This window comes from Gallinula chloropus (assembly GCF_964237585.1).
Source record: "Gallinula chloropus genome assembly, chromosome: 8".
NCBI classification, from domain to species: domain Eukaryota; kingdom Metazoa; phylum Chordata; class Aves; order Gruiformes; family Rallidae; genus Gallinula; species Gallinula chloropus.
Window position 1 is genome coordinate 25,678,195 of NC_140093.1, and position 24,894 is coordinate 25,703,088.

General features: G+C 45.1%; 1 protein-coding gene across 1 annotated transcript; it reads right to left on the reverse strand.

Moving 5' to 3' along the window:
* Positions 1–15: 15 nt before the first annotated feature.
* WDFY1 (WD repeat and FYVE domain containing 1) lies at positions 16–21,219 on the reverse strand (the record flags this gene model as incomplete). Its single annotated transcript, XM_084267307.1, has 12 exons — positions 16–246; positions 974–1,082; positions 1,978–2,108; positions 2,814–2,915; positions 5,141–5,246; positions 6,814–6,940; positions 9,297–9,409; positions 11,044–11,194; positions 12,547–12,601; positions 13,734–13,807; positions 15,107–15,174; positions 21,083–21,219. The coding sequence occupies 12 exons, from the start codon at positions 21,217–21,219 to the stop codon at positions 187–189; spliced, it is 1,233 nt and encodes a 410-aa protein (XP_084123433.1). The 3' UTR covers positions 16–186.
* Positions 21,220–24,894: the final 3,675 nt, after the last annotated feature.

Sequence of the window (24,894 nt, forward strand, 5' to 3'; positions counted from 1 at the left end):
GCACCAAGGAGATTCCCAGGGAGCCCAAACAGAACAGCCGTGCTCTACAGAGGTGACTGTCCATCCCCAAACAGCAGCAGGAGAAGAATCAAGCGACCAGTGTTTGCGGTAGTATTCGTAGGGAGGATTCCGTTCGCTCGGTGCGTATTGCTGTACATAAGGTGCATAAACCTGTCAGGTGTGAGATCAGCGTGAAGAGAAGCCAGTTGCAAGGCTACAACCAACTACTGGTGTCATGTCCCAGATCTGGAAGAAAATATTGCGGAGAATTACACAGCATCATTACAGGACCTAAGAGATATAACTGTAAGAGGCACAGAAGCAAACATAGAGACCTCCCTGGACACAAGGTAACGAATCCTGTTTAAGCAATACTTGAGGAAAATGTCACAGAATTATACCAGCCTTACAAACCAAAAGCCAAACTTAAGGGTCACAAGTCTTAAAATCAGAGAACTGTGAGGAAAAGCGCTATGCAGTTTGTTATAAACATGCTCCCAGGGAAACAGGGACAGAGTGGAACAGTCTCACTTCTGACACACATGGAGGTTGCCTAGCTCAAGCACGGCAAGATTCGGCATCAGTCTGACTTCCATGTCACTGTCTCATAACCAGGGCTTTTAGTGGCAATGCTCCAAGCAGCCAGGGGCTCAGAGTAAAGGCAGCCTGCACATTCCATTATGCCTGTGCCTTCTAAGGCTGCTGGCAGATTATCCTACTGCTGACACCTGCTTTGTTTGTCCAGACAACACCAACAGTTACCAGTAACCAACTGTTACCAGTTACCAGTAACTGGAGTTACAGGTCATTTCCTCATTCAGCTGCAGAAAGAACAGTCTGCAACTAATACAGTTCCTGGCTGCCCACATCAGACAGCTTTGTAGCAACAGTTGTCAGAAAGAAAGAAGTATACACGAACATTAGTTCTCTGTTAAATCTCTCCGGTAAACGCAGGGAAGAGGTGTGTGAATACCTTCACAATCCGGTCACTCCCACAAGTCACCATCAGTCCTCTGGAGATGTCCATGGACATGTGTGAAATGTTGTGTTTTCCTTCATGAAAGGTTGCCAAGGAAGTACGGCTGCAAGAGTACAGTTCCAATGAAAGGCAGCCATCAGATGAAGCTGGTGGCATCATTAGAGCAGTGCAAAATAAACTCAGAAGAAAATTAAGTTGCTCAAGTACTAACAAATCAGACCTGAGAACTTCAGAGCCATATTAAAGGGGGCAGAATTACATTAGCAAGTCACTCTAAAGCACTGCTTGTGTAGTTACACAGGTGTGACATTTCCTGGCCTTCAGCAGTCTGACTGTTAATAATAACAGAGCAGAAGTGGGACACTGCAATAGTAAATAATTCTACTCTTGGTTATAAAGGCAAACTCAGCTACATGTTTTCCTGCTGGCTACAGTGAGTCAACCAGCACACAGCACCTCCCTTTAAAACCCAAAGCAATGAAAACAACCCCCCCAAACAAAAAATACCCCTCCAACTAATAATGACATCAACAACAACAACAACAAAAAAAGAAACTCAAAATATCCCCCCAAATGGCATATGATTACTTTGGTCCTTTATCACTCCAAATGTCCAAGCTGGCTACAGGACAGTGCTGTTCCTATCAAGATAAAAAGGGGGTTCCTTAATTGCTAAGAAGAGTTTAATGGGAGAGTAAGTTATGTTTAACCTTTTGTTTGAACAGAAATTTTGAGGTAAGTATGTTTTGATTCTAGATCTGGGCTTATGGAAAAGAAGAAATGAAGTGGATAAAGTGTTATACCACATCTGGTCCAAATCAGCTGGCAGAGCCAGGTGAGGCATCTCTGCTACTGAGGTGCCTTGAGTTCCCAAGGCAAGTGGTCTACTAGCAGTGTCAGCTTGGCACGTCTGTGTACCATTATGTGCAGACATGGTGCAAGCACAAGTGTTTCTGCACCTCAGCATTATTACTTTAATTTGGGTATTTAATACTCACTCTTCATCCTTGATTGACTCGAAACACGAATCACAGACACGGACCTGGAACTCGAACCCCATGATGGGGTAGCTTGACCGCTTGGTGCTGCACTTGCCACACACTGCTTGCCCACACTTTCTGCAGTGATGCTTCATGGAAGAACAGCAAACAAACAAACAAATCACTGCATTATGCCACCTGACCACCTTACCAAGTGTTCATTCAGTAACAACAAAGCATCTGTGTTGCAACTTGTTTGGAGCTCTTCTGTTACTTCAAGCAAAGACCAAGGACTCTGGAGTTCTGAACAGCCTTTTTGGCCATTAATGGGTTTACCTCCATATCACCCCTGTGCATCCCCTTCTCCTTTTGCAAGCTCCTTCTGGGAGCAGGGGGAAAAGATGGTAGAACAAGCAACCAAGGAAATAACAGTCAAAGCCAAGAATAGACTGTCATTTCCTCCAAAAAGCAAACTCTCTGGAATGCTTTCACCCAGTAAGAGCAAGGCCTCACAGAACTGGGTGCCCTGCAACATGTTATGCTGCCGTTTGCTCAGTTACAGGGCACCGTGTGCCACTTCACACAACACTTGAGGATAAGCTGTCCACAGCTCCAATGCAAAGAAATATTCAGAGAATCCAACAGAACATCCCAGCACAGCCTGCTCTGCCCTGTGATGAAGTTTGATGCAACACATCACAGGATTTGGAATTATCTTAGCACTGCCTAGAAACTGTGACCTTTCAATAAACCCTCACTTGAAAGCAGCAAAAATACTGAGTTTAAAAGATTTAACTCTAACAGCTTTAGTGTTTTTCTGTTTGCATTTTGTGCACTCGAGTCAGTGATCTCACCTGTCTCAAACCTAATGTCTTTGTGTCCCACATTTGCTTTATATTCCAGAAGAAAGGTTGTTCACACTTCTGACAGGAATCACTTTCTAGCCACTGAGGAGCCTACAACAGAGCAAGAGATGTAACATTCAGAATTGCTCTCCCTCGTATGACAGACAAGAAAAGAATTTTTAGGGACCCAAAATACACTTTTACTTGGAAAGATACCCTGTCTCAGCTTTGAACCTTACAATGGGGTGCCTAGAATACAGAACATAGGAAGTTTACTGCAAAACCCCCAAGACTATAGTTATTTGTTTCCTATACACCTCCCATGCTTTTTAAGCCCACAGCAATATGTGATGTTACTGCCTTAATAAGAAAACTAACTCAAACATCTGTTGTTTAACTTGCTGCAGGCATTCAGAGACTGCTGTTCTGGTTACCTAGATGATTTTTAAGAGCTACAGTAACCCAGTAAGTTATTTAGACAGTGCTGTCCCTCCCCCCACCCCAAGAGGGGTCCAGAAGTAAATTCTGGAAGTAAATGTTTTTTTTCTGCTTCCCTAGGATTGCAGTTTGATATTATTAAGATCTCATCTGCACTTTCCATTCCACCCACATCTTCATTAAACATTTCTTCTCTCACCCACATATATTTTTCCTGCCATAAATGCAACAGGCCAAATGAAAACAGAGCTTTCACAAATTTCAACACTTTCAGATACTTTAACTGAGCATCACTCTAAGGGATAGAGAGGCACAGACTTGAATTAGAACATGTATATTCTATACAACTTTTCACATCTGCCAGGGGACCCTTCCTGACCCCAACAGAAGGAAAAGTAGAACAAAGAAGCTTTTCTTCCCAATTCATTTACATCTATTTGGATAGTAATAAAACAATAGTATCGTTAGTTGCACCACCATCTGAAGGTTAATAACAGACGTCCAGTTCCCACATCTTCAACCTTGGTGGCATCCCATTCCTGCCCCCATGCTAGGAGAAAATATTGTAAAGGGTAGTTACAAAAAGAACTGAGTCACCTCTCCACCAAGTGAGATGTTCCATAGGGCTTCTTTCAGTTACTTATCACAGCAGTTTTCACTTAAGAGCATTTTTAAGAAGTCAATCCACCTTCTGGCTCCCCTCTTCCAAAGAAACAGGATACCCTCTTATTCTTTCCATCTTACTTTCAGGCATTATATAGGAGGTAAAAACCTTGCAACACTACCAGCACTACTACCAACATACCACTGGGACTGCCACAGATCAACAGTACAGCTCTGAGCAGAGTTTCCATGCTTTTCAATCAAAAAAGTCTGTCTTGTAATCTTATGTGCATTAGTGCATATTTGAAGACATCCTATAACACAACTAGCTAACTAATTATTCAGAGGCAGTATGCTCATCATTCTTCAAACATTTAGTTTCTTTGCATTTGCACTGGGCTTGATTAAGTTTTTCCCATGAGATCTGAGACAGCACAGCTGGTTTAAGTTGACTGGATTATTTTAATTGTGTAACAACTGCCTATTATTTAGATGATCTCGTAATTATTGTGTGCACATCAAAAAAGAAATGGCCCTATCTTGTTTTCCCAATTGTATAATAAGTCAATTCCCTGCAACAACAAAGATTTGTAGTATCACAGAAATTTTGAAGAGATCTCACTGCAAACATTCAGGGCATCAGATACAGCAGTCAGCGTATTTAAGGTGACAGCTCAACACATGCCAGAAACCAGCTCTTAACCACGTCCACACTTAAGGAAAAGCAATATATTGCTTTATGGAGGCAAACTAACTGCTATAATTATGGCTTAATCAAAGATAGTAGTGATATACATATTTTCAGCTCCTAGGATGGGTACAAACTGATGCAGCAAGAATGTGTGTGGCAGGCTCAGCTGCTGTGTACTGAGGTCTTCAAAAAATGTCTGGGGACTGAATCCCTACATTCTGGGCTGCATCTCAAAAACAGCATCTTACTTCATTATCTGCTTTGACATGACTCAAGAACTGATTCAGACCTGCTGAAGTACAGTCCATTGGTTTCTTCACTGCAAAGGTTTGCCTGATTTAGAGTGTTCTAGTTGCAAGGGCTGTACCCATTCCAGTGAATGTGTCTCACTGAGATAAGATTCTAAGCTGTCCCAAATCTGTTCTGCACTTTTCCTGTCCTGGGAGCCCATCTACTACAACCTAGTATGAAAAGTCAATACCATAGAGCAGGTTTTAATAATATCATCCAGCCTTAAACAGCGTGCAGAACTACACAAAGTGGTATCAGCTGCTGAAAAGGGAAAAAAAATGAAGCAAATCTTTGACCTAGGACATGAGCTTACCTCTTCCCGGCTGATATCCATATTCCAAACAGCAATTCCTCCATCAGCTGAACAAGATACGAGCTGCCGCGTCAGCTGGATGTAACAGATAGCCTGCACCTTGTCACTGCAAAGCAGACATGATTCACCCATGGATCAGTATTTAAACAAAGCTTAGTTTCCCAGCAAAACCCCATTTATCCTTGTAAAGCTACCTAGGAAGCCCAAACTCACTTCTAAACACTTTGCTAAGCCTACCAAGTAGAGCTATGAAGATGAGTGAACAGATGCTGTCACCTAAGCATCACTCTAGCATCAGGATGTTGCCTGGAACAACGTTCTTACAGGCCTGACCAGAATGCCAGAGGTACAGTTCCATGTTAACATTTGCTGGTAGTAAGCACTGACAGTGAGCTGAGGGTCAGCTGGCTCAGTGTGTACATGCAAATACTCTTGTGTCCTGGCAAGAGCAGCCAGTTACCAAAACAAGAACTGGAAAAATAAAGAGAAATATTTCTTTCAAGATACAGCTAGGAAGCAAACAAAGCTTCCACTTCTGCTAACAAATCACAATAAGTAAGTCTGTAGCTGCAAAGCAAAGCATGCATTCACCAGTAAGACAGTTTAATCCTAAATAGAGTCATGGCAAAATAATCATCTACCCTAAGAAACTAAACAAAGAGATCTCAACAGTATGAGACTGCTTTGCGACATCCAAGCTGAATTTTAAAAGCCATTCTCCTTCTCAGAAGAACTTACTTTCATTCAGTATGAAGTTTGATGCAAAGTGTGATGGCTGAAGTGAAACTAACAGCGTTACAAGTCTTCACCAGGACATGATGCAGCAGTAACAGCAGTATAAAGTCCTCCAGTTACTTTCTTGTAACCAGAACTCTATTATTAGTTCATTAGCCATAAAACTAAATCCTCCAGATTTAACAAAAGTTCTAGGGCTAAGGCTATCAGTCTTGATCAAAGGTGGATTGAGACATCTATGGAATTAAACAAGAGGAGAATGCACTACACAAATACATCTTTAAGCATACACAAGATCTCCACTGCCACTCCATCAATATATCTTCAGTGGTGAACTGCTTGTCAGACTGAATTAAGACCCTAGTTTAAAAATGGCACCTAGTGTTGTGTTGCTGTAAAAATAAAGAGTTGACTTAATACAGACAGGTACCTAATCCACAGAACAGTGCAGATGTGACCTGCTTTTCTGAAGCCTGGAGACCCACCCCTGTAATTTATCAGTTTATCACCTCACTGATAGAAAGAGACAGAAGAGGAACCTACCAAAGCTTATTTACACAGGTACATGAACATGTTTGTGCATTAAGTTTCTAGCCCCACCCTTACAGGCAAGTCACTGGAATACTTACAATACAGACCCATGCAACTTTTACATAAAGTCCAATGAAGATGATTTAGGATTTTTACCAACTTCTTTCTATAACCTACTTTTATGGTTTAGAAATATCAAACATGAGTAAAAAAACCCCCAAAATTATCAGTAATGCTTTCCTGGTATCAATTATCCTTCTTCCCCTCAAAGTCTTCAGAGTTCTGCATAAAGGTATTTTCTCCATTAATCACAAAGATTCAAATATTTTGCCATGGTATTTTTTTTCTGGGGGTGATGATGACTCTGTGGTGATAACAGAACTTGTAGAAAAGAGACCATTACATACTGGTGTCCTTGGAGCAGCAGGGTTCGCCCCTTCCTTCCACCAATATCCCACATGATAATGCTGTGATCAGAGGCACCTGAGAAGAGCAGTCGTTGAACAGGATCCCACCACAGGGAAGTGATACTTCCTAGGAGAGAACACGCTGCAGTTAGAGCTAAGGGAGTCACTCACCAGCACAGTGATGCTCTGCTGGGTCATTAAAGCGAGACCTGAGGTTCTGCTCCCTTACTGTGGTAACATGCTGAATGGCAAAGGACAGCACAGCAACAGCAAGATACAGCCCTGCTAGAGAGACAAAGAGCATTTGACAACAGAACAAAGCATCCTTAAGAATAGAGTTAGATGCAAAGCAAAAACCCAGAAAGTCTGAGTTACAGCTTTCTGCCCCCTGCATTTAGGCAGCTCTTATGTCAACAGGCTGCTGCAACCTTTGGAAGATGAAGAGTACCAAAACTCACCAAGCAGAGACTAGTATCTCCAGTACACTAAGGTGCTTGGTCTGCAGTTCAAGGACAGCATGCAGTGACACATGTAAACCAACTCCCTTCCATTTACAACCTTAAAATAGTTGGAATATGAAACTTCGTGGCAGTTTTACTGCTGTTAGTAAATCTGACCCTTACATACTAAACTACAATAATAGATTTCAGAAGGCCCAGCCTGGCTGTGCACCTCATTAGTCAGACACAGAAAGAAACAAGTCATATGACAGCAGCAGTTGTGCACTAAACCCATACACACAGTAATTTATACAGGGGAGTAAAGAAGTAATTTTGTCACTCATGCCACCTATAGTTTTGAAGTTGCAGGAACGTTTTATTCCTTTACAGACATCCTTCCCTCTGAGGCATCCTTCCATTGCTCACTTGCCATCACAAGCCTTTTTAGTTTGAAAGTAAGATGAGCAGCAATTACAGCCCAAATCAGTCCTTTCCAGTTCTCTGGAGCATTTTTGTTACCTCTGGAAATAGTTGCCTCAGAGAACAGTGACCATCCCAACCATAAAAGGCTGCTTGAGTATTATCTCAGCATTGCACAGAGTACACCATTAAATATGGAGAATTCTGGAAGCTGACTGTTGAAGGACAAGTCCTAAAACCATTTAAACTGCAAAGCAAACCCTGCTTGCTTATGTAGTCAGGCAGACAAGAGCTAGAAAGGAAATAAGATGAGGTCATACTTTAAGTCTGGCAAACAAACACAGCTGCACTCAGAGAAGAAGTAGATGCCATTTAAGTTTAGAGCGACTAGGCTTTGAAAACACTACGCAAATATTGTGGAGTAGAAAGGCTACACATAACCTGGTTTGCTTTAAAAAAGGCAGAATATGCACTAGATGTAGTGCCATGTCCAGATGTACTGATTCCAGACTAGCAGTATCTATCGAGGAGCTGCCTATTAACTGAGCAGTGCAAGGGCATACAGAGCTAAAGGAGCCTCCAGGACCAGAAGAACTATTTTGTTCTTAATTGACACAATCTGACATTCTGCTTGCAAGCAGGACAGGCATTTATCATTTGAAAAATCTCAATTTTCCTCCCTCACTCAAAGCCACCTTTATCATTTTACAGTCATCTGTAAATCAGGAGTCTATGCAGCTTTAACAAAGTCTACTCTGTATTTGGAGCTATCAAACAAGGCAGCCTTTTCCAGTGGGTCTGAGACTTATGACTCAGTAATTCACCTTACCCAAACGCAAACTAATCAGCTGATTTGAAAGTTGCCAGTACCACATGGGAAGAGGCATCAAATCTTGTTTATTTCTCTCAGGATATTATTAAATTACACATTCCTCTGTGATTTGTCCTCTTGCCTCACTCGTGACAGCAGAGGCTCCATATCATGTTGCAGTCTATTTGGTTCTTCAACTGATAGAAGAGCTTTGGCTCTACTACACACAATGTGACATTGTCTTTGACTAGACAGTTTTGATCTAAAAAGCTCTCTAGATTTCTTGCACATAGCTTAGTTTCAGCTAAACACAGGAAACTGAACTACAGTCTCATAAAGACCAATTAAAACAGCAAAGTCTGCACTGGGAAAAATTAGATGGCTTTTTCGAATCTAGATTGGGGGTTGTTAAGGCTACTTTAGGCATTACCATAGTGCTACGAGGTCTGGAAGAAAAGAAAAATAAAGGTAGCACAAGCTCCTCCTTTCTTTTCAAACTTAGGAGACTAAAGCTTTTAAAGGTGGCCATCTAGTGGGTAACTTGCGTTTAACTGAACGCACATCTATCTATCTAGAACAAAAGCACTTGTCAGTATTTATAAGGCTAGTGTTTCCCCTCAGCAAGAGCACACCTGTCCTTTAAGAGCCAGCCACGTGTACAGGTTGAACAGTTTTTGATAACTGCCATGCTGCAGGAGTCCCTTATCCGATGTCTATCCTTAAGAGCTAGATAGCCAACTGAGCACCTCATCCTGATTTGCAGAGGTAATATAACCTGAGTCAGATGGAATTAAGAGGAATGGTTACTTTACCTTCATGCCCTTTCAGTGTTGTGATAACTGAGCAGGTATTCTGCTCAAGCTTCAGGAGAGTAATCTGTCCAGAATAATCACCAACAAATGCATGCTGAGTTTCATAATCATATCTGAACACCAGTCAAGGAGAAGCTTCTGTCAGGTACAGAGCCTCAACAAATTGGAAAAGAACATTTTAATATGCCAGATAACTACATAATTATTTCTAAAGGGGCTGGAGACCATAATAGTTAAACCTTTTCATGTCTCATTTCTCCTCACCTCAGCCACCAGAGAAGCCATGAGATAATCCGTCCCCTAGTTTAGGGCAAGATTTAGATCATTTCAAGCAGACAGTTTTGTCAGTAGGGAACTGTTGGCTCCAGCCACTGAAGTACAGCAAGGTGGATGGAACCAGATCATTTCCCTCCTTCCAGAGGCAAAGTAATCTATCCTACACAAGAGGAAAGGCTATCTTTAAAAAAGTCAGGGTACCAAAATGCCCACCACTGTAAGTGAAAAAGCAGAGGTTCTGCCATCTGATGACACTCTGAAATCTTTTAAGCCTTAAAAATTAGCTTTCACCAAATCCACTGAGTCACTGAAGATGTGATTCTGTCCTCATTTTGGACGTTCAGGCTAGCATCATCCCCACAGACCAGTAGAGAACAGGCAACTCTGCTGGGTTTTTCAGAAGCTCACGCATAGGATTGTTAACAAAGAGCTCCTAAGCAATCTCCTACAGAGAGAGCCAGCACCTAGAACACACACAGAGCAGAGAGCTAGCTCTTCCAAGCACAAGTCCAAAGGTAGGATCACTTACAATACATTTTCAAAGGCCAAAGTCCTCAGTGGAAATTTATTTTTATCTTGATAGAAAAGGTCATATTCTTTTCTCTGTTTTCATAATAAATTGCTGCATTATCTGCAACAGCATTAGCTGTAGAGCCCAGAGCATTCAAATAGCAAGGCTCAGAGACACAACAGTTTTGGGTCCCCTAACACACCTCCCCATTCTGTATTAACCCAGCTCTGCACTGCAGGCAGCTGAGGTGAGCTGTAGACAAAGTGTTCTGTGGGACACAAACGCCCTGAACTCTAAAGCAAGGACAGCAAAGAAGAGCAAGAGCACAAGGATACAAACCTGTACACTCTGGTATATGAACTACATTTTAAGCTACTGGGTTTCTAAGTCTTTTACATAGGATAAAGAATGTCTTGAAGTATTCAGGGCTTAACAAAACAGTTCTTAAGCTACAAATGCTGCAGTTAAAAACAATTTGCAGGAAAGACAAATGCCCACAAATTATTACCAGAATGAAATTTCAACATAAACTTTTCTATCTTTAAGCTACGGGGTAACATGAGCAAAGACTGAAAAACTAAAGCAATCCAAAGGGTTTTCACATTGTTTTATTGTCTAGGACTCAAATGCACACTGGCATCTGTCGAAGAAAGTGACCTGGGAAGCATACAGGTCAGGCGATAGATGCCATTACTAGTTGCTGCCACAACATGATACAGGCAAACATCTCAAAATTAGGAACTGCTACACACTGTGTCTTCTGTAACTCATTGTAACAACATCACTTTTACCATCTAACAACAGCTAACAGAAATAAATCCATTAAACATCCAACCAGAATAAGGATTTGCAGGTTTGTAAGAGATTTAACTTTTTTTTTTTAACATGAAAAGGAACAGATTGAGTGAAAGGAAAAATCCTCTCCCAGTTCAAGGTTAGCCATCATTTTTCAAAGGATACTGTAGACATGAAGCCCAAGAGGTAAAGTAATGTCTCCCCAGCATACTGCCACTCCTGGTGCACATCCAGCTGATACACTTGTCATGACCAGTGCTGATAACCCACTCTGATGCCAGGCAGAAAGTAATAGCAGACACTCGGTTCTGATGAGCTGTGAAAAGAAAAAGATTCCAGCTAGTTTTTCCTAAAAACCAAAGTGATGCATTCTTGTGTTCTAATTCACAGACACACAGGCTGAAGATGGAATGTAAGCAAGGACCCGAGGAGATGTTTTTATCATCATATTACACTTGCCTCTAGGCTGAACTAAAAGGTTAGCATTGTTCTGTTTGGTATTTGCCTTCTGAATAGATTAAGTGAACAAAATATGTCAGTCAGCTAATTTAAGCCTTTCTCCCACAGAGAAAGAAGCCAAGGTCAGCCCAGATACCCAAGATGCTCTGGTTAAGCAGCAGGCACACTCTCAGCTTCATGCAGTTTGGCCAGGACTTCTGGGGAGTAACACAACATCAAGAAACCTTAATTGCTTTCTTTAAGTGCCTGTTTGCTGAGCCCAGGGGAGCTATGCTCAGATTCATGCTTTTAAACACCTAAAAGCGTATCTAGTCCATGGCATTCAAAGTGCTACCTGTGACAGCAACCAAAACCCACCCAGGATTGTTTACAATGCTGCCACTAAGCAAGCAGCTACATGAGCATCAGAAGGAAGCCCACCCTCCGCCCAAGATGCAAGCACTTCCCTTGACTGAGTTGTCAAGTCATCTTCTCTAGGACAAAAGGGGATTTTGTTGCTTTAAGAATAAGGTCTTTTTCTCCTAAGCAAGAGCATCGTTTCTATCAGCGTCAGGGAGTCAGAAGACAAACTGCACTTTGTTTCACCACATAATCTGCAGTCTTTACGAGTCTCCTCAGGCCTTTCACATTAATATTCCAATTTTAACCAGCAACTGAGTTTTGAATTTCTTTTAAGGACGTGCAGACAAACTCTGCAATTAGCATCTCCACAGAATAATCGCTAATCCTCACATACTGGAAAAATCTCTACTGTAACGGTGACAGAGAAGGCAAGGACTCTTATCTTCAGCTGGAAGTAACCAAGATCAGTGGTTACAGAAAGGACAGAAATTGCAAATACCAAAATGCACCTTTAGAAAGCTGTAACCCTAACATTCATGCAGTATAACTTAATGTTCATGCAGTATAAACTACTGCACTTGAGGAGCAAAATCTGAACTCACTAGATCTGGTTCACTGGACTTGCAGGGTAATGATGTACTGAACTTAATGATAATGACTGCAACTAAGTCTCAGCTGACTAAGGATTACTCAATAACAGAGCATTTATCTTACAGCAGTTATCCCCAACTAAGTGACAGTTAGAAGGTCAGCCAAATTTAAAGCATATTTGGATTTGATTAATCTGTGATGGTGTCAAGTTCCCTAAACATGTAAGACACCTCCCCTTCGCACAAACGTTGGTGTAGACACTGGATAATGGTTTACCTGGATAGGTCTTCACAAAGTTCATTTTATTAAAGTCCTCTGAAATATGAAACTCCTAAAAAGCAAAGTGGAACTGTTAGAAAAAAGATACTGTGGTGACACAAGCAATACTGATATCAAAAAAAAAGTAACCTCAAAGGTCAGAATTTGCATAGCACAATATATCACATTAAAAACTAGCAGTTTCTCAGGCTGCAGCTTAGCACACTTGACCCACCAACTGTAAATTAAAGTTATCAAACTGCATTTTCAATTTCAGAACCAAGTTTGCTGAAAGGAGATTACAGGAAGACTTCATTTATCCACAGCAGGCACAAACAAAACTGTGTCCTGTAATATTTAGGATTTAAGCATCTGAGATGTCATAATGTACAGATTTAAATGAAAGTATTCTCTACATGATCCATTAAGCTTACTGAAATTTTCAAAGCCTTAGCTTAAAATTTTAAGTAGTTATCAGTAGAATCACTATTTATGACACTCATGGAGCAACTTGGCTCCTTATAGGTCAGTAGTTATTTTTACTTTATTTTCAGAGAAAGAGGAAGACATTAGAGCATTTGAGTCACAAGATACCCCACCTTTGACAAGAAGAGGGGAAGAACAAAGAAACCACTTTCTGTTATGCCATATCCATCTGCTCTCTAGGAGACGGAGAGCAAATACAGCAAGAGTATAGAAAGAGAGAAGGAAGACTTCCCAGAAGGCAAATAAACCAACCCTTCCTTCCATACCTCTAGAACCAGTATTGAAATTCCCACATCACAAGATCTGCAGCAAGAAAATCCAGACACACATGCATGGTGAGATGCAGGCAGACCTTCCTTCTGGCCAGACGTGAGCCAGCTGCAGTTCACAAGCTCTGTGAGCACAATGCCATGGCAGTATGCCCAGCTTAATGCATTTCTCTCAGGAATTCCTTCACAAAGTTTAACAAGTTTGGGTTTACTTCTACACTAATGGCTCAATGACTTTTGAGATTAGCTGGCTCACATCCAGCCAGAAGAACCCTTGTTTATTTGCAGTCCTCCCATGAACACCACAGCTGAACTGCTAAGAAGTTCAACTATTCAGTGGTAGCTGCATTCCAAGAAGAAAACAAATGAACAGCTCCAGCAACACCTGGTGCTCACAGGCAATCTAAGCAATCCCCTACTGCACCCTGAAGAAAAGCCACAGCAACGTACCATGATAGCTCCGTTATCCTGGCCCACAAATATCCGTCTGCTGTCATGATGGTAAGCCATGGCTGAACATGGTGCTGTCAAAAACAGCAAGCACATTGCAGTTATTGAAACAGAGGTATTAGGACACACATGACTTAATAAAAACAATTCTTTCACTCAGGACAAAAGCTGTGTGAGATTTACTAACTTGATAGAAATATCCCTTGGTAAGGCAGCTAACTTCACGTAAGAGAAGCTGAGGAACAGGACACTAATGGAGCAGCTCAGATATACCACAGGGAACCACATGCAAACACGATTTCCCGCCATGAGGTGCAACTCAGTAAGAGGAATTTTACCCAGGCTGAAAGCCTGGTTACCAGCAACAGCATGTGCAGCTAGCTACACTTAAGAACCTGAGGTCTCTAGACCTATCTGAGCCCTGAGTTGTATACAAGAATGACATTCCATTCCTTACATTTCAGGCCTCTATCATTACAGTGCTAGGCAGAAATAGGTAACTGCATGTTGACTTCACATGCAATCATGTCTCAACATCTGCCATTTGGAGACTCACATTTTTGGGATTACATACCATCTCTTAGCAGAAAACCTACTTCCCTTTTTGAAATTAAGGTTTAAAATAGATATGGTAAGCACTGATAAAGTTACAACAAAGTGTGCTAATGAAAATTTTGCAACAAAATTTCACTGAAGAGTGCCCCCATTCAGCCTGCAAACTTCAAGTATGAGAAGGATAGAGTCTTCTAAACTAACACCTTCCCCTCCAAGACCCTCAGAAAATGTGGCCCTGAATGTATTATTAGAAATTTAAAGTCAGACAAACCAGTTTGGAATATTACAATGGTCATACTGCACAAGCACGAATCCAGCCCATATAACATGTTCTTCTGCCATTGTATTCCCTGGTAAGTGCCTACGCAGCATTGAAGAATTTACAGGAAAGATCTGACTCCAGATCTACCCAGCACTGAAGCTGCTACTCAGTACTGCTTCCTTAATGATCTAAATGCATAAAAAAGGAAAAAAATTGTGCACAGCTTGAAAAGCAGTGAACATTCTTATTTCTGAACTTTCAGCTTGTGGTCTGTAAAGCTCATTTATTTGGCAGATGAGTTATTTACTAGCATTTGAGACATCTGCAATTCACCTGGTGAAGGACCTGGTTCTGAGAGAACGCCGCCTTAGATCTCACCCACTACACAGCTAGTTTCAAATTAAAGTCTAAGGTAGAGTTGCTACAAAGTTCTTAAATTCAAGACCAAGTAAACCCAGCACCTGGGGAAAGAGGAAGGAGATCTTGTCTCCCAAAACACAGGTACAAACCCCAGGCGATGCTCGGCACCGCTCACCATCTCCAGCATTGTACTTACATGACATGGTGTGATAGATACTGGGCCAGTATTGTCCACTGTCTCTCTTCAGCCATACTCGTATTGTTCTGTGCCATGGGGAGAAGACAGATGTAAGGGCATCATTCCTTGGTTCTGAACCAGTTTTTTGCTTCTATCTCAGCTGCAATCCCCTTAGCTTTTGTGCTACTCAGACACAATGGTCAGAGGAACAGCGTAATAGAAATAATAGTATGGGAGCACAGCAAGAGTAACAGCACTAAGAATAGCCACCCTTGGATTCTGAAGAGTTTTCTTCAGAACCATTTGTACACTGAGTTGCACTAAGTATGAAACGGAAATATTATTTCAGGTCACCTCAAATTGCTCCATACTGCATCCCTTTAATTCCTCCCCCTTGGCTCCAGCTGATTTAAGTCAAAGTCAAGTTGCAGGAACTTTCCAGCTTTGGCAGAGCAAACCAGAGTGTGCTATATAGTAAACTGTTTGATTTTTTTTTTTAATACCAAATAATTCCATTATGGAAGTCTGAATTTTTGAATTTTTACAGCTCCCCTGTGCAACTCATCCTTCAGCAAGCCAGACACTAGATATTAGTAACAGAAGGACCAGCACATTATTGACACCTCCACCCCCAAATACTGATGTAGGCATCCACAGGGAACATCATATCTAGTTCAGCATTGTTTCCTCTCTTCCTCACATGTGAGAGCAAAAGACAGGCAGCATCAGTACCACTGCTCCTCTGGCCTGAACACAAACAGGACTGGTGAGCCAGTCAAACAGGAACTGAAAGAGGTTGACAAGACAACTTGGACAGCATGCTCTTCATAAAATTGATTTTAGTTTGTAACCTTCCAGAATCTGGCCTTGGCAGGAAAGGATAAACAGCTCTAAGAACGTTTAGCATTATACTGCTCTCACGACTGGGATACAGCAGAATCAACAAGGAAGTGGAAAGTCATTGTCAATTAAAGTTTTTCTTACAATGTGCAGATTCAAAGGCACTACACCAAGAAGTTAAGAGCACACATGCAGGCTGTGTTAAGGTTATTTTAAGCCTACTTGAAATTTCCTCTCCAGACCATTGTTTGCCTTCTTGTAACTGCTTAAAAACAACTTCCTTGCTCCTAAATGGAAACCTAAGTGATCTGTAAATACCAGTACCTGGACACACCGTCAAGAGACTTCACTGAGATGAGCTGTTCTCTTTATTTTTAGCTAAGAAAAGGCCTGGTATTTATATTCTTTAGGAAAAAAACCCCCAGGGAATAGATTTGCTGAATATCACATAGGGTTGTTGGCAAGAGTTCAACAAAAGTACATGCTGCCACAAAACAACTTCCAGCTTTTGATTCAAGTCACTTTTTCACCAGTTTACTGGCAAATATACATCACTCCAGTCCATTATATAATTTGCATTAAGACTGTCTGTTACAGGGTATTGCTTCCTCTTTACAATAATCCACACCCTACCTCAAAGTGAACACTTCAGAAGAGCAGCTGCTACTTCTCAGTAACATGAGAAAGGAAAAAAAAACAGTGCTTCCAAGTCATTGTCATGATGCAAATGCCAGCAGTAGCACAGGTTAGCACTCATTTTAATGGATTTTTAATCTGCTTTTTAAAGCAGTTCCATCATACTCAAACCACTCTGAACATCTCAGATGGTAGCATCCACCTTTACTAATTCAACGCTTTCACTTCTGGCTAAAATCATGTAATTATTTTTGATATAAAAAGACAAGGAGACATGTTGGTTTTCCCAAAGCAGACTATTTCATCTCAGTACTCTGGTCAACTACACTAAACCAGGAATTTATACAATGGAAGTGAGGATTTGCTTTTTTCTAAGCAAGTAATGCCCTGGAAGTTCAATGTGTGCACTGATGATCAACAATACAGTCCCTCGCTGAAGTTGAGGGCCTAAGTGCGTGCAAGAGTTAGCAAAATTAACTTCTGAAAGCCTCTTATTTTGGTTTAAGTAAGATTTAGACTTCCCTAGCCTTGTGCTTCCGAAGCTGTCAGACAGTTTTATACTAAGCTTTGGCCGAGCAAAGTTTGAAGAGACTGTTTCACAGCAGTCAGCAAAGAACCTGGGCCAGAATCTCACTTCTCCATTCTCCCTCCTACAGATCTGTTGTTGGGGGGCATCTCCTTTGGTAGGAGAAATGAACCCACCACACCGCTCTACTTCAAAAGACTAGAGAACTCCTCCAGCAATGCCACTTCCACAGTCTCCTACCACGGAACTGTTTCATTATGAGAACAACCATATTGGCCCCAGAGCCTTTAGCATTCTTCTCAAAACCTGGTCTGTAATGAAGAGGCCTGAGCTCCGTACCTGGGAAGAGCCAGCTACCACTCACCTTTTCTTAAGCATTCCTTGTCAAGGGCCTATAAAGACACCTTTAAACCACTAACAATTGCTCTCCTAGCACAGACAGAACAACACATTTTTCCAATAAGCAAAACAAGCTAGAAGTCTTCAGACTGCTATTGACTGCGTTCCCAAAACAGCATTAGGAATCTGCTTTAATCACAGTGCAACACAAGCTCAAGGACATAGCTTGCAGCTGATGCTTTTTATCAAATTTCTGCCCACTAATACATTAGTTTGGACCAATATGTATGTTCCATAACAAAAACCCCACCCTAATACCACAGTTTAAGCAGCAGCTGCAACACAATGCTGATGGCCACAGCACACCTGCATTCAGATGTGCTTGTGACTCTAGAGACCTAGATGCTGTTAGCCTGGGGTGAATATAAAACCATCATCTTGCATTTAATGTCCTGTACACTAAGTTATCAACCCTCAGTATCCTCAGCTATGTCTGGGAAACACTTATTTGCTTTCCAAGAGCAAAGACAGTAAGGCCAAGTCCAGAGATCTGCCTGTATCACAAATCCACACAGCCCACACTGGCCTTATCTCAGCTCCAAGAAAACACCAGCCAGCCTTGAGCAGACAGGTCTGCCTCGCAGCTGGTGCCTGAGCTGAGGGACACACCGCAGCAATTCCAAACACTGTCTTGGAGCCAGGATCAGGAAAGATGCCTGTAGGGACATAGAGTTAAACATCCTTTCTAGGTAAGTTCTGAGAAAGCTTCACAACTGGCAAGTGTCCAGCCAAAAACTTAGACTGGGAAAATTAACCATTTAATTCCTGCAGATATTCTTGCTTCCTTTTTTGGCTCAAACTTTAAAGAAAGAGCTAGATTTTTATCAATGTTCACAGATCTACTGAGGCATCTTTCATACCCTCAAAACACACCCAAAAACCCCTCTTACTTCTCATTCTAGGAAATACAATTTAAAACAGAAAGAACTACAGCTCCTCTAACAAGAGGAGAATCTGTACCATTCCTGGAGAATGTTTGTGCACCTATGTTTTCCTCACCCCTTAACTTGTAAACACATTCCTCTGACCAGTTATTATGAAATACTTGTCAGCCTCAGCTGTATCAAAATTTAATCAAAAAATCCTTTGGCCTGCTGCTCAAAGGGGCTGCACACAGCAGCTCTTTCACCTCTTGAATTCTGCACTAAGCCCTACTAAGTTGCAAAATCAAGCTCTGAAGAGGCAGGTGCTGATCAGTGGAGGCACAAAACTCTGGTTCCCTGACTACCCACCCTTCAGTGTACACACTGCACAGCATGATGTCCTACAATCTCAAAGCAGAAAGTATTTAATATGTCAGTATCTAATTATACTGCTTGAGGGGCACATGCCTTTTATCCTCTGATCCTGCTAGTGCAGTGCTGAATGTCTCCAGCACCCCAAACACCAGCATTCTGGAAGCTTGGGCGAGAAGATGAAGATACCTACCACAAGCAAGAAAGTGATGGTATAACCCCCTACACTAATATTAATGCACTTAAGGGCACTTCTTTGACAGCTTCTTACAACAGGCACCCAATCTGATGGCTGAAAAAAGTATTTTTGAGCAACAGGAGCCTGACTCCAAGTGCTTCAGAAGAATATTTTCAGATAGCCTTTAAACAACACAAGGAAATCTTCATCTTCAGTTACTCCAAACTTACAGTACTTGTACATTAAGGCTTTTAGAATTCAGTGATGAGTTTCTACTCCTGGTAATTCTTAGATGAGCTAACAATTAAGTGTGCTAATCTTTAGGGAGGGGAAAAAAAAAAATGGGGGGAAATCCAATTAGCCACTTTAAAGAACTACTTATTAAGCATTCCTCTTCCAGATTCAACTACTTCTAGCATCTGTTTTCTTAAGAGTTCAACTGGCACTTGAAAACAATTCTTAGCATGCCAAAGAAGAATACATTCCTGCCACCTCTCCAAAGGAAATGAACAGACCAACACTTTCTGATTTCTCAGAAGTGCTGGCAATCAGCTTCGATACGTACAGCTAGAGCTTCACATTTTTAGTATCAGATTTATTTTGCCAGGTCACTGAGCAGCATGACAAATTGACAGCGTTTCTACCCGGTCTGCACGAAAGCACCATTACGCATCCTATACGAATTTTACTGCTTTAATGATAGCTAATTAAAAACTAACCATACACGGTAAACTTCAACCAAGATGAGTTTACACCCTTTGCACTCCATCTGTTCTCCTTGCCCCCCCCCAAATTCTGAATGCCTTGGCTAACAGTAAGCTTTTAAAGCCAGCGTGTGCTGTTGCTAGCTGGTCTGTTTGGTCTTTGTGACCCAGTAATAAATGCCCAAAACCAGACAGTGTACCAGTGCAGGTAACCCTCTGGCTCTGCTGACTTTCCATACTCATACCCTCACAAGAGCAGGCCTCCCAAATGAGAATTCATGCACAAGTTAACGCAAATAAGAGTTTTTCAAGTTTTATATTGCAGCAGTGCAATTATCCTTCCACCAACCTACCTCCCAAAGAATGCACTTTTGTATTTTAACTTGCCCCCTTCAAACATTGCTGCAGTTTCTGGACAGGAGCTCTAAAGCAGCAGCTCCTACCCCCCTCCACGTTGCTTCCCACATAGCAGGGGGGAAATTCCAACTCTCACCACTACGCTGCAGACCCCACACCTCTCTCCTACCTGCGTTACCTGGCTTACTCCCTTCAGCTTCCATCTGCCCGAAATCTGCTTAACGACGCTACCAGTTTCTGTGACAGACCTTTCCCGTGCTATGTGAGCCAGTGCCGAGGACCAGGACTAGACTCTGAAGGCACTTTTCCTTCCAACCAGAGACCGCTGTCCCCGGCAGCTCATCACCACCTCTCCCGCAGATTTGCCAACTCACTCCCCGAACTGCTTCAGCCCGCGCGAAGCGGGTTTGAGACCTTCAGGCTGAGCCACGGAGCGGGCTCGCTGCGCCTGGAGCACCTCGGGCAGCCCCGGCTCGCCTCACGGGGGAGAAGCAGGAACGCACCGACAAGGAGTTCAGCCAGCCCGCCCAGCCGAAGGCAAAGGAAAACGCGCTCCCACGTTCCCGGTTCCCCCTTGTAAAGGCTGCGGAACCCTCTCAGGCAGCCGGGCGAGCCGTGCTCCGCAGCGGCTGCGAAGCGGGCCGGGCCGCCTCCCGGCAGGAGGGCCGCGCTCCCCGGGCCCCGCGACAGCGGGAAGCCGGCCGATGTTATTTTCCTGCCTCCAACCGCAGCCTCGGTTGTTTCCTTATGGCTCCGGGCGCAGGGCCGCGGCTGCGTGCCTCCTGGCGAACTCACGGCGTGAAAACTGACTTCGCCCCCCCGCCCCGCCGAGACCCTGGCCCGGCCCGGCCAGCTGCCACGCTCCGCGGGGACCGCGCCGCCGTCTCCAGGCGCTCCGGGATGGGGGGCTCAGCCCCAGCCTCAGCCCCGTACGGAGCGGAGGCCGCCGAGGGAGGGGAGCGGCGGAGGGGCCACCCGGGCCTGCCCGCGGCACCCCGCGCTAGCCGCCCCCCCCTCCCCGCCGAGCCCCCAGCAAGGAGCGTGCCCCGAGGCGCGGGGGCCTCACCGCCCCGCGAGGCGCCGCGGCGGGCCGGGCCGCGGCCCGCAGCCGCCGCTTACCTGTCCTCGCTGGCCGTGATGACGCCGTCCTCCTTGGGGATGAGGAGCGCGGCGCTCACCACGTCCTGGTGCCCCTCGACCTTGCTGAGGAGGACGGGCCGGCTGCTCTGCGGCCGCGAGTGGATCTCGGCCGCCATGTTGCCGCGGGACCGGCCGGGCGCCCATCAGCTGACTGCGCGGGGGAAGCCCGGCCGCCGCCGCCGTCACGCCGCGCGTAGCGGCGCCGCCCCGCCGGGCCGAGGTGTCCCGTGTAGCGGCGCAGCCCCGGCCGCGCTGACGTAGGCCAGGGAGCGGGCACCGCCGTATTCGCTCGAAGAGAAGCGCCGCCGGCTGCGTGTCGCGGCAGGGCAGGAGAGCTGCGGGCCGGGGAAGCCCCCTTCCCCCTCCCCGGAGCGCTGCGGCTTCCTGCGGGACAGGCGGCCTTGGGCCCGGCCCGCTCCCCTGAGCGCGGCTCCCCCGAGCGCGGCTCCCCCGAGCGCGGCTCCCCCGAGCGCGGCTCCCCCGAGCGCGGCTCCCCCGAGCGCGGCTCCCCCCTTGCTGGCAGGAGGGCGGCGCGGAGGGGGTGGCCCAGCGCCCTGCAGCGCGCCCCGAGGGGCCCAGGCCCGGTGCCGTACCGCTACCCGTCTGCCTGGGCAGCCCGCAGCAGCATCCCTCCCTCCCTCCCTCCTTCCCCTCGGGGCAGCTGCAACCGCGGCACAGCCCAGAGTCCGGCCTGGAACCGGAGCGGCTGCCGGCACGGCTCTGGCTGCGGCTCAGGGGAAGAGATGGGGCTTCTAATCCCAGGCCTGGAAAACGTGTGAATACCCGGGCATCAGTGTGCAGGCGCAGCGAGGCCACCGCTGAGACAGGAGCTGGGTGACGCCAGTGCTGCTTGGGACAGCCCAGGAGAGACAAGCCCCAGTGGGGGAAGCTGGCAGTGGGGAGGGGGTCTGGCCCATTCAGGCCCCAGGGCCCTGCGGCTGGAGCCCTAAGGAGGCTGGAGGGGGGCAGGCAGCAGTTCCAGCCCCTGGCCTGCCCCAAGAGACAAGTTGTATCTGCCTTACCGGGCTTCCCAGGTACTTGCTGGGCAGCAAAGGAAGGAGGAAGAACAGGTCGAGCTTGAAGTTTTTAAAATACACCTGTGGTTAAATACACTCTGCTCTGCCTTCAGCTTCAGCCTTTCCCCATTTCCTAATCTTCCTCTGCATTTCCAGAGACCACTTTTCTTCCCTTCTTCTTCCCCCCTGGAACCTGCACCCTCCCCCCTCATTCACCTCATGACCGTGTCACTGTGCTTCTTTCGCCGCTGTTCCTCTCTGCCCAGCTCCTAAGCTTATATACTGTGTTTTCTCTCCATTTCTTGCCTTCCTTAAACCGTTTTTGCCCACCCCAGTCAAGCCAAGGAGCCAGCGCAACCGGACCTGCAGTACCTCACATCTTCCACGAGGAGCCCTCCGTCTGCCACGGTTCTGACGAGGGGAGGCTGTACGAGGATGCTCCTGTAACAAAGAGGTGGCTGATTCCATTCGCTTCTTCCAGGGCTGTGCGAGCCTTCACCCAGGCTTGAGAGGGAGAGGGGGCATGAGGTAGTGTGGGGGAAATAGCTCTTTCCAGAAGAGGTACCCTCTGGGCACAGTTACTCCAAGAGCCCAGCCCAGAACCTCGGAGGAGTGCAGGTGCCTGAATCCCCTTTGAATCCAGGGGAGCAAAGCATCTATTTCCTCGAGGCTAGCGCTCTCCATATCTACAGACCTTACCCTTTCTGTAGCCCCCAAGGAGCTTTAGGATTTCCCCTGGTGCTTTACTGCTCCATACCTGTTCCCAAGCTGAGCTCCAGCAGACCTGCTCCCTCAGCCCACTGCACGCAGGGATGCTGGCTGCAGACACACACCCTTGTGCAGGGACATCTCACCAGTTCCTCATACCAGGACCAGCTGTACCAGAAGCTCCACAGTAAGTTTACTAGTTTATTGGGCATTGTGGTGGTCCATGAGAGCCTGGGCTGAAGCCCTGGGGACCTGGTGTGTGGCAGTCTGACTATCACCAAGGACAAGAATATTACTCCAGGTCTAGTCAAACAAATCAGCCCCGTACAGACAGCAGGCAATGACTATGTCAGTGCAACACATGGCACAGTTGGACCTAAAATCCTCCACACACAGTATTTCAGGCCTTGCCCATGCTTGCTGTGCAAACATCAATACCACACTTAGCCCAGCACACATACCTGTAATCACAACTAATCATGCTCGTCAGCCAAGCAGCCACCAGAAGCCACCTTGCTGCCCAATGCTGTTGAGACTCATGCATAACTATTTTTCTGCTTTTTAAACCCCAACCTGCTTATTTCATGCCAGTTGTCAGAAGTGAGACTCTGGCTCTCTGCCTGAAGAGAAGGGATGGCATTGCCTTCACAGAGACTTCCCAGCAGGGACTTTATATGATTGTGCAGCTGTAGGATGGCATATCCACAGAGACATGTTTTCAGTGACTGTCTGAAGACAGATAGATAACTATTGGTTATGAGCTTTTTTAAAGTCTGCCTTATTTTAACCTTCCTTTCTTATCATGTAAGATGTTCCCCTCTGGCCTCATCATCTGATACACATCATCCTGCAGACCTTGAATTAGGATGGTGGGAGAAGTGTGTTTTGACTCAGAGGTAGATCATCCTACCAGCTCTTCCATCTCCTCCTGAGCTCCTTTGCAGTAGCAGGGGTATGAAAATGCTTTATGTTTCCTGCTTCCAGAGTCACAGCTAAACCCTTTGTCCTTATCCTCCCTTTCTCCAGCTTGCCTCACAGAGCTATGAGACACAGTACCATCATTTCTCCCCATCCTCCTGTGCTCCAGAAACCACTCACACCATAGCATGCCATGACAGCCAGTCTAGTTTTAAGGAACATTGTCCCAGGTAAATACCCCACAGACACACGACACCTCACACCAGAGTGGCAAGATCTCCATTTGTCTTCACAACACTTGGGGAAAAAACTGAGACTTCTTTGGCTGGATCACATCAGCTCTTCTACAGCAGCAGTTCAGCAAGAGCTGTTCTGTTGTCAATAAAAGCCACTCCTCATTTGTACTGCTCCTTACCTGGGCCGGCCCTTGCTGCTCCTCATGCTTCTGCCTCTCCAGAGGAAGATGGCACAACACATTTCATCTTCTGTGCCCTTAGCAGGACCACACTTTACCTGGGCAGTTCTCTGCTGGAGTGCCCTCTGGGCTGGCTTCTGTTGTTGGGAAAAGACGACTTTCTTTTCCAGCCCATTTTAACAGGCAAAGAGCCATCAGCCAGGTTACTGCTCCACATCTTTCTTAGTTAAACCAGACATAGTTATCAGAGTCAGACATCAGGCAGCCATCAAAACAAAATGGGAAAATAAAGAACCCCCCCCAAATCAACTGCCTCTCTCCCCAGCACATTGACCCACATAGGGACAGGACAGTGACAGGGGCTACAAGCACCTGGAAAGGCAACACTGCTCAGCACTTCAGCATGGGAGCAGGGAGACCCAGCAGGCAAGGGCTGTCTTGGGGTGGAGGGAGCCTGGCCACGGGCAGGGCTTCTTCAAGCAAGAAGCATCAGCTTCAGCACCAGCCTCCTGGGAGGAGGGCAGCCTGCAGCACCCTCCACAACTTCTACCTTCAGGTGCCCTGCTGCCTTCAGTAGGGCTTGTCTCCTCCCAGGTATCACACTGGGCACATGAGATCTTCACAGCCTCCTGGCATTACAGTGATACTGGAAATTATTACCAGTATTAGACTGGTTTCAACCACTACAGGTAGCAGTAGCATTGCTAATGCATACATGCAGTTTAAGTTGATGG